Below are 10,112 nucleotides of genomic sequence, written 5' to 3' on the forward strand. Positions count from 1 at the left end.
TCTCAGAATGTGACCGTATTTGGAAATAGAGTTGTGGGTGTAGCATGTTAGGAGGAATAAGGGTGGACCACGAGCCAGGGGTGATCGTGTCCGTATGCAAAGGGGGACATGGACACAGAGCATGGAGGCAAAGGTCCGGGTGATGCTTCCACAAGCCAGGAAGTCCCAGGGACACCAGCAAACCCCTAGAAGCCTGGGGAGAGGCCTGGAACAGATGCCCCCCCCCCCGAGCCCGTGGGGGGTGCACAGGCGGGCCAACGCCTTGGACTTCTGGCCTCTAGACTGAGGGAGAGTAAATGTCGCTATTTAAGCCGCCCATCTGTGGGGTTTGGTATGGCCGCCCCAAGGACATGCTTACGGTTCCCTTTGGGTTCTAAGCTCTGGCGCCCATAGACATTTCTGTACTAAAGAAAGGGGGAGGGAGTATCTTTGTACTGTGGCCGGAATGACTGCATTTTCACAGGCCCATTGATCTTAGTTCACTGTCAGGGATGAGGCCTCAGGGCCTCCTGGCCAAGCATGTCCCAGAATCCTGTCCCAGGATGTGAGGCTCCTGGGCCGCCCCCGCCCCGAGAAAGCGCTGGGACCCGTCAGCCTCCACTGGCACCTGCGGTGGCCCTCACGGGTACATCCCCACCTGGGGCGCCGGCCCCGGACCGTCCGTGTCCTGTTTGCTGCCCACTGGGCCCCGAGGGTGGACACGTCCCAGCCTCTGGGCGCCAGCATCCAGGAGGGCCCCGAGTCTGTTCTCACGATGCCACCTGCTGACGCTCGGCTGCCAAGCTGACTGCCTGCCAAACAGAGCTTCCTGAAAACGTCCTCCTCAGTGGCGACCTTGGCCATATTCCCTTCATCAGGCTTGTGTTTTCTCCCCAGACTTTCATTTTATTCCATTAAATAGTATGGCCGTCAGCAGAATGGCTTCCACAACGTTAGCACATTTGAGATTTCAGGCCTGGGTCACTGCTGTGGGTCTTGTAGGCCCTGCCACTCCGTTTTCTTTCGGCAACTCTTGTGGAACGTTCCTGAAAGCATCTGCTTCCCAGCCTGCATGGGCGAGTTCACAGCCCGTGAGCAATGCCCGCAGTGGGATGGCTGTGCCCACACCGTCCTCCGCCCTGCGCTGGGGACTGCTCCCTCCCCGCAGAGCCCCGTGTCCCCCACTAGCTGTCTCGCTGTGTCCTCCCCTTACTGGGAAGCCCCTCTGGCCCCCCCTGCGGGAGGGGTCAGGGGTTCTGGGGTCTGGACCACCCGGGAGGCGGGACGAGGCATTTGGAGAGTGTGAGGGTGGTCATTGAGGCGGCGACAGCAGGGACTGAGGGGTGGGGGGCCCAGCCGGAGCTCAGAGGGCCCATATGTACTGTAATGTGGGGGTGCGTGTCCTCAGGCACCTGCCCAGACCCTCAGAATGCACATCACGGGACGTGAACTCGACGTGAACTACGGACTCTGGGTGATGATACATCAGTGCAGATTTGTCGCCTGGGACGAAGGTACCTGTCTGGTGGGGGAGGCTGTGCATGTGCAGGGGCAGCGGGAAATGGGAAATGTCTGTAACTTCCTCTCAATTTTGCTCTGAACCCACAACTGCAGTAAAAGATAGTCTAGTAAAAAAAAAACAAAAAAAAGCTGCCAGTGACACGTGCTCCCTCCTCGGCTGCTCATGTCACCATCGGCCAGCCGCAAGGACCCCATCCTGGCAGTTTGAGGCACATTTATTTATTTAGTTAGTTAGTTAGTTTATTTATTCGAGAGAGAGAGAATGAGAGATAGAGAGCACGAGAGGGAAGAGGGTCAGAGGGAGAAGCAGACTCCCCGCTGAGCAGGGAGCCCGATGCGGGACTCGATCCCGGGACTCCAGGATCATGACCTGAGCCGAAGGCAGTCGCTCAACCGACTGAGCCACCCAGGCGCCCCGCCATCCTGGCAGTTTGAATGTGTGGGCACCCCTGCTCCCTGCTGGAGAGGCCGCTGGGATGGGGAGCACGCAGGAGGGGAAGCTCTTCAGACAGCAGACAGAGGTCTCCGCAGCTGCTCTTGCTGCCTCCGCCTAAGATAGAGCTGCTCTGTCCAGCTTGTCCAGGGCCTTCAGGTGCCTTTCCTGGAGCTGTAGACACGCCCCGGGACTGCTAGAAAAGACACTGGTGGTGAGACAGAAAAGCTCCACACTGCAAATGAGCTGCTCAGCTCCCTTCCCCGGGGCTCTGGAGTAACAGTGCTCAGCATCAGACCCTGCAGGGCACAGATCTCGAAGACTGTCTCCCCAAGACCTCTCAAGCCCAGGGTTCTTTTTTTTTTTTTTTAAGATTTCATTTATTTATTTGAGAGAGAGAAAGAGATAGCGAGAGAGAGCATGAGCAGGGAGAAGAGGGAGAAGCAGGCTCCCCGCGAACAGGGCACCTGATGCGGAACTCGATCCCGGGACCCTGGGGTCATAACCTGAGCCGAAGGCAGATGCTTAACCGACTGAGCCACCCAGGCGCCCCTCAAGGCAAGGATTCTAAAAACATCTTTTAAACCTTTAAATTCCTTCTTTAAAGGAAAACATGCCCACAAGGGCAGTAAGTAAAATGAATGAACATAGAAGTGCTTGGGTTTGTTTGTTTTTTCATGATTTATATACAATGTTAGTTTCGATTTTGGAGGAGATCAGCCTGAGGCCTGCTTCCTCTTCCCTGTGCTGTGCCAGCACCCTGGGGTTCCCCAACAGCTGTGCTCTGGTGACAGGCGTATGTGACTCACCTCTACTCAGGCGCAGAACAGGGGACCTGCAGGACCCCTGGGCGCATGCCTGCACTTTCACAGGGGACATGACCGAGGACCAGCTGGGAGCCCCCTGCAGTCTGGCCTCCGTCCTCTTCCTGTCCCGGCAGAGAGCTCCCCCAGGGCAGGGACCCACCAGGAGCGTGCTGGTGTGCACTGAACAAGCGGGTTACTGCGGGAAGCTGCTCACTTCCCTCCTTTGGGTCTGCACAGGAACAGGACGGCAATGGTCAGCCGTGGTTCAGGCGCGCCGCTGCAGGACCTCTCAGGGCGTGCAGACCACGGCCCTGAGGGCATGTGGGAGCCCCCCGGGAGGGGCTGAGAGAATCAGAATGACACCAAGCAAGACGGTCAGGTCCTCGGGCTCACTAGCCTCGGTCCGGACGCTTGGGAGCCACACTGGCACCCCTCTGCAGTGGACGGCAAAGAACAGAACATTCCCATCATCACGGAATGTCCCATAGAACCGTGCTGCTCTGAGTCATCGGATCTCCAAACGGGGCCCTACACCAGCCTCCCCCCGAACTGGTCCTCCGCGATGCCGATTCTCCGGCCCCACCCCGGCCCCAGGCAGCAGCCCTCCCCACCCCCACCATGTGTGCCCCAGCCTTGCCGGGACCATCCTGCCCAGCCGAGGACCCCTGTATGAGTCACGGGCGGGGTACGGGGGTGGGGGTGGGAGGGTGTTGCAGCTTCGGTTTCATTTCTGGGGCTGGGATATCTAGTTTCATTTCTGCCAGTGCCCGGGGGGAGTGAGCCGCACAGCATATAAGAGGGAAGCGGAGACGGCCAGGATGACTCCTGGTGTGCGTTGCAGAGGCACAGAGGTAAGAGCCCCCCCCACCCCCCCTCCCCGGCAGCCGTGCAGGGAGGGCTGCGTCACCATGTCTTTCTACAACAGTTCTGCTGCAGTTCGTGCTTTTTCAAAGGATTTCCCGGGAAACGTGGCTTGTGCCAGAAGGCAGGAGGCAGAAAGACAAGTTTCTGAAGGTGCCCCACGGGAGATTTGGGAAGGCCTGGGTTGGAGCTGGCCCCCAGCCAGGCCTGCATGCCCAAGGTGTGTTCTAGAGGAGGTGGCTGGCCTGGAGGCACAGGGCAGCCCCCCCCCCCCCGCCCCGTCCTGAAGCTGACCAAAGGCCCCGTGGCCACAAAGGGGTTGTCTTCTGGGACGCCTCGCTCGGCATCCGTGGTGCACACACGTCTGGGGGTGAGGGAGGAGCTTTGCACCCCCGTGATGTTGTGAATTATAACAAGATACATTAACTCTCGTCACCCTGCTATATATTACACCCCATAGTTAGTAGTGTAGTTAATAACACTGCATTGCGTATTTGAAAGTTGCTTAGAAGTAGATTTTTTTTTAAGATTTTATTTATTTATTTGACAGGGCGAGAGAGCACAAGCTGGGGAACATTAGAGGGAGAGGGAGAAGCAGGCTCCCCGCCAAACAGGGAGCCCGATGCAGAGGCTCGATCCCAGGATGCCTGGGATCGTGACCTGAGCCGAAGGCAGAGGCTTAACCATCTCAGCCACCCAGGCGCCCCATAGAAGGTAGATATTAAAAGTCCTTACCGGAAGAAAAATGTCACTATGTATCGAGACAGATGTTAACTACATTTATTGCAGTGACCATTTTACAATATATACAAATATCAGAAAAAAAATATATATATATAATTTGATCTCCATCCTGTTCCTGGCACAGAGCTTCTAAAACCCTTGGGATTTCCCAAATAGAGAGAGCATTGTCTTTTGTTATGTTAATAAGGTGACTTTGGAAAGCATCCTAGGGTAAGGCTGGCCTGTGATTATTGTTGAAACTTTCAGTCCCTCCCTCTGACCTCCGGGGAGGGAGAGCGGCTGGAGGTTGAAGCAATTCCGTCTGTGCCATGAAACCACTATAAAAACCCAAAAGGCGAAGGTTTGGCGTGCTTCCAGGCTGGTGAACACGGGAGACTGTAGGGAGAGTGGTCCCTGGATGGCACAGAAGCTCCTCCCCCGTCCCCCCACCCCCCGGACCTCGCCCTGAGCATCTCTTCCATCTGGCTGTTCCTGAGTCACATTCTTTTATAATAAACCGGTAATCTAGTAAGTTCTCTGAGTTCCGTGAGCCACTCTAGCAAATTATTCGAACCCCAGGTGGCGGTGGTTGGAACCTCCGATCTGTAGCCAGTGGGTCCGAAGCAGGTGACAGCTGTGGCTGGCGTCTGCAGGCGGCCGGGTGGGGGTGCAGTGTGCACAGGAGCAATCTGCCAGGACCCAGCCCTTAGCTTGTGGCATCGGATGCTATTTTTGGGTAGATGGTGAAAGAATTGAGTTAATCGGTAGAAAGCCCACACGTTGGAACTGATGTCAGACTTCGAGCCCCCAAGCCTGGTCTCGGGGCTTCGGGTGCCTTCTTGCTCGTGGCTTTGGTGGCACCGGGCCCCCTCAGTGGTGCGCTGGAAGGATAGGGCGCCCGCTAGCATTTGGCAGTCCCCGTGGCACTATGTAGTGTAGAACGGCGCCTTCGAAGTGTTACTTTGAGAGAGACACTGAGGCCAGGTCCTCCCAGCAAACAGTAGCATTTACAGGGAACAGAGGAGCATAAAACACGGAGTGTTCGCATCTCAGGGCCACCGAAACAAAGTGCCACACGCTCCGTGCCTTGAACGGTAGAAACTTCTCGTCTCCCAGCTCTGGAGGCTGGAGGTCTGAGATCCAGGTGTCGGCAGGGCTGGGTCCTTCCTCGCCTCTCCCAGCTTCTGGCCGTTGCCAGCAAACCTGGCATTATTTGGGGAACCTATCTCAGGGTGCGGTGGGGGTTCCCGGGTCGTGCCAGCGGCAGGAAGAAAGAATCCCGGCCGCAGGGTCACCCACAACAAAGGAGCAATTCCGGCAGGCTTCCCAGGACAGTTGGAGGTTCGGCTCCTCCCCGCCGCTCACACCGAGCCGCGGGGTTCAGCCAAGGACGGAGGGGAAGTTGAGACGCGCCTCTGTGAGTAGTAACACCTTCCTTTCTCTTTCCTGGAAACTGTGACGAGTTCCCCGCAAACCCGATTTTTGTCCTTGTATTCTGCTTTCAGGAGAAACAAAATTTCTTGATTAGCGTGAAAGGAAGCAAACTATCCCCACAGGTCTGAGCGGTCATACAGACTCGGCCCAATCGTGGCAATTTTAGAATAACCTTGAAGGCACAGCAAGATGCCAGGTCCAAGGGGGACAAATTAGAAATGGATGCCGCGTTCTCCCCTCTGCGGGCAGAGCCTGTGTGGCTGCCGAGCTCCTCACAGAACCCGCGCCCCGGGGGCGGGGGCTAGGGGCAGGGGATGGGCGCAGGGCCCTGGGGTCCAGGCCCTCCCACCTACTGGGCCTCCCCTGGGACATGGCAGAACCAGAGCAAAGTCCACCAGAGAATCAAAAGCGGGAGGAACAGACCCTGGGGGAGCGAGGGGCTGGTCTTCAAGATTGAGATCCCAAATCTATCCTCATGGATAGTGGCCCTCTGTGAAGTGTTTTCTTTTCTTTTTTTTTAAGATTTTTTTTTTAATTTATTCATGTCGGAGAGAAAGAGCACGAGTGGGGGCGGGGGACGGGGAGCAGGGGGCGGGACGGGTGGGGGGAGGGGCAGGGGGGACGGGGAGCGAGGCTTGGGGGGGACTGGGAGGGGCAGGGGGAGGGGCAGTGGGGGGAGTTAAGGGAGGGGCAAAGTTTCTCCCGAGCCCGCAGGGTCTCAGCTGCCTTCAGCTCAAGATAATCCTCCTGCCAAGCGGCCCCTTCACCCCCCGACCAAAAGAAATACCGAATAGTTCTATCGATTACTTGTTGCTGTTAGGTCCAAACAACTCAGGAACAGCAGGTTGTGTGGTGTCCATCAGGTGTCTCTGTGTACCCCTGAGAAATCTTAAATAAGCCACAAATGCCCCTGCGAGTTTGCGGAGGGTCCCCGGGGTGCCCTGACGCAGTTTGGGAACCATCGCCTGACGCTTCTGGGTAATGCCTTTTCTTCTGCATGTCACTCAGGGGCTTACCTGTGATGTAGGTAACCTCGTCACAACTTGAGGGAGCACTGTCTCCGTGGACCCAGCAGCAAAGGATGACGGGATGAGGTCACTCTGTCGGGTCCCTCTCGAGTCCCGGCTGCTCTAGGACCGGGTGGACGGTGGACAGAGGCTCCGGGAGAGTCCATTTTGAGGGTGGTAGGGGTGGAGACTGAGCTCAGGCCACCCTTCTGAGCTTGTGCTGTCTGTGCCCTGGGCAGGCACACGGTCTGGGTTTGGTGACTCGTCCTCGGGTCAGCCACGCCCCCACTCTGTCTCGTGCTGGGAAGGAGACAAGCAACAACGTCCATCCAACGAGGATCCCCTGGAGGTGATCGGGGATGCAGGCAGAGGCCCAGGGACGATGTGAAACAACTCCGTCCGTTCCCTGTCCGCTGTCCCTCGGTCCGGGTGGCTCCTCCTCCAGGGATCAGGGAGCCCTCGCCTCCAGGGGGCCTCCTCCCATCCTCGGTCACGGTCCTCCCTGCATCCCACCCTTTACCTACCCTTGGGGCCTCTTCTTCCTCTGGGTTGCTGGCTCAGCCCCTGCAAGGTCTAGTTGGGAGTGGGGGCCGGAGGGTCCCGCTCCGGCGCTTTCGCAGCCGAGGAGAGGGAGGGAAGGAAGCCCTCTCTCCGGGGGCGGCCTCGCTGATCCCCAAGCACGACCAGCCATCTTTCCCCTGCCCGTGCGTCCCCCCGGCATGTCCTCCCGCCCCTCCTGTCTCCTCCTATCCTGAGTGCCACCATTTATGATCTGCATCTTACCAGAGATGAATCTGTGCTCCTAACTCGGTCGGACCCTGCTGCCCCAGTCTGCCGAGCCCGAGTCCCAGGAGTGGGTATTTCTCCACGCTCACTTCCCCGAGGCCTCTCTGCGGCTCGGCTCTGTCTTCAGCTGCGACCCCTCCTCCGGGGCCCGCGAGCTCCCACCAGGAAAGGCGGAGAATGTATGGCCCTAAAGACCATCTCTCGCATGCACTGCTGTAAATTGCTTGTAAAACGGTTACCCGAAACTGGGGTCGCCTCTTGCTGGCGTCACGAGCCAAAGGGCACGACCAACCAAGCCCAAGAAGAGGACAAGGAAGGTGGTACTTGGAACAAGCAAGGAACACCGGGGACATTTCCGGAAGCAGTGTCTCCGCAAACAACAGAACTGGGGAAGGTTTACGCTAAGGGCGCGTGCATGTTCATGACGGGGCTTGGGCAATGGGGGACGCAGCACGGACTTGGGGCAAAAGCCATCTTAAGGGACAGAGTCCAGGTCCTAGGTGATGGAAGGCACAGGGCCAGCCAGGGTGACACCATCAGTTCTCTGGGTCCAGTTGGTCCGGTGTCTGCGTGCTCACAGGGTTAGCTCCTGCAGTGATGCTCAAGAGTGTGTTGGGCCCATCTTTACTTTTTGAACCAACCCTGGGAGTTTTATCACTGATTGATTGTCCCCAATACCATTCTTAGGCTATCTCCTGGCTTGATAGAGGCTGTTTGTTCTTCCATTCTTTTCTTCCCTTAAAATCCTTAACTACTGGGATAGTTAAGAAGATAATTCTTCTGCAATTTTGACATATCCCAGGAAGTTCTGCAAGAGATGTGCTTTGAGCAAGTGCAGGTCAGGCACAGAATCCAGGATGGCTGGACCTAAAATAATGCTTCTTATGTCAAGAAAGTTGTATCTCGTCTTTCCTTTTCTGGGGACCCCTAATTCTCTCTGCTTGCAAAATCTTAAAACAAGAATAAGGCCTCATAAGACTCCAGGGACGAGAGCCAAAGAGCATGGCAAGGCCCACGACCCTACGACTCCCCCTGATTCACTTTCGGGCCTCCTTGCCGCCAAGGGGGAGGGGACACAGACTGATTGTGTCCTTTACTCTTTGACAAAAGGGAGCCCTTGATTTGCCAGGAGAGCAAACTCCTCAGCTTGGCTCTCTGCGAAGTAATTTATTGTGTGTTTATATCATGGAGGTTACTATAACTTACATGATTTCCTTACTTAAGGAGATTCAGCAAGTCAACGGATTTGTTCTTGAGGTCTCCCCCGGGTCTGCGTGCAGGGGTGCGTGGTGTGCGGTTGGGCGAGGCGGGGCTGGCAAAGGTCCAGCCTGGGAGGGGACTGCCTAGGGACAGTGGGCCCACTCTGCCATCCTGTGTCTTTACAGAGCTTGTCAGGCAGACGCGGTGCTGAGCAACGGGGAGCACTCCCACCAGCTCTGACTCAGTGACGGCTAATGTCTAAGGCCCACACTTCTTGGCCATACCAGAGGCGCAAGATGTTTTGTCCCCAACAGCAACCAAAAAAAGAACTGAACATCTTCCACCAGCAGCCCCCGCCACCCGGTGAGGCAGCAGGACACATGATGTGTCCCCCGAACCATCAGGTCAGAGGGCAGGATCCAGCTTATCTCATCAAGGAGTTCCACTCACTGGCCCTGAACCCTCAGCAGCCAGAAGGAAGCAGGGGCCAACAGAGGGCAAAGGTAGGTCACGCAGAGGGACTTCAGGAAGGGTGCGTTCCAGCCGCCGGCCAGAGATGAGCGCCCTAATCATAGCCATAAACCCACAAGTCCGGTCCAATCCCACCAGGAAAGCCGGTGCCCCGCAGACTCCTAGGCACCTGCAGCAAGCCCCAGGGACATACCCGATCTCTGAGGCAGCAAGCCTGGGGCTTCTGTTCCAGATGCTGGGGTCTCCCTCCCTCCCAGGGGAGATTTCCTGCAGCTGCTATGGTCGCTGCCACCATTGCTAACCCACCCCACTCCCCACCCCACCCCTGCTCGGCAGCCCAGGGCCTGGCTCCTGTCCTCCCTCTGACCAGGAGCTTCCGCCCCTGCGTGCTTTCTCCCTGCTCAGTGAGGCACCTCCCAGCCAGCTAGCCCCCACATCAGCAGAAGCAAAGCCTCTGCAGGAAGAGAACACGGGCACCTCCCGGAGGCCCTCCCACCTCCTGTCTGCACCCCAACATCAGTGGAGGCACACATTCTGCCCCAAATTCCCGATGATGATGGGAATCCTGCCTCTTCCAGGGCCCCGAGCACAGTCTGGCTAGCCAGTATGAGGAGAAGGTGCGCCCCTGCATCGACCTCATCGACTCCCTGCGGGCGCTGGGCGTGGAGCAGGACCTGGCCCTGCCCGCCATCGCCGTCATCGGGGACCAGAGCTCGGGCAAGAGCTCCGTGCTGGAGGCTCTGTCGGGGGTCGCCCTCCCCAGGGGCAGTGGTAAGCACCCCGGGCCAGCTTCGCTCCGCAGCCTGCTGGGCCACCCGCGGGCCACAGAGAATCCCTGGGAGGCCAGCAACTTCAGAGACAGGTCCTGGAGGGCTTGGGTCTGCAGCGCGT

General features: G+C 57.6%; 1 protein-coding gene across 2 annotated transcripts in view; it reads left to right on the forward strand.

The window, feature by feature from the left end:
• The first annotated feature begins 3,437 nt into the window (after positions 1 to 3,437).
• Positions 3,438 to 10,112, forward strand: part of MX2 (MX dynamin like GTPase 2) — a 28,783-nt gene continuing 22,108 nt past the window's right edge. The window contains exons 1-4 of one of the 2 annotated variants that reach the window (XM_073887084.1): positions 3,508 to 3,590; positions 4,151 to 4,314; positions 8,936 to 9,253; positions 9,800 to 9,992. In XM_073887084.1, the coding sequence (XP_073743185.1) occupies positions 9,005 to 9,253; positions 9,800 to 9,992 (442 nt within the window). In that variant the 5' untranslated portion in view covers positions 3,508 to 3,590; positions 4,151 to 4,314; positions 8,936 to 9,004. Of the gene's footprint in view, positions 3,591 to 4,150; positions 4,315 to 8,935; positions 9,254 to 9,799; positions 9,993 to 10,112 lie in introns of both variants that reach the window. The other variant, XM_025863434.2, reaches the window with a different exon arrangement.

Source organism: Callorhinus ursinus, unplaced genomic scaffold, assembly GCF_003265705.2.
Source record: "Callorhinus ursinus isolate GAN/ISIS: 27379988/994484 unplaced genomic scaffold, GSC_fseal_2.0 scaffold75, whole genome shotgun sequence".
NCBI lineage: Eukaryota > Metazoa > Chordata > Mammalia > Carnivora > Otariidae > Callorhinus > Callorhinus ursinus.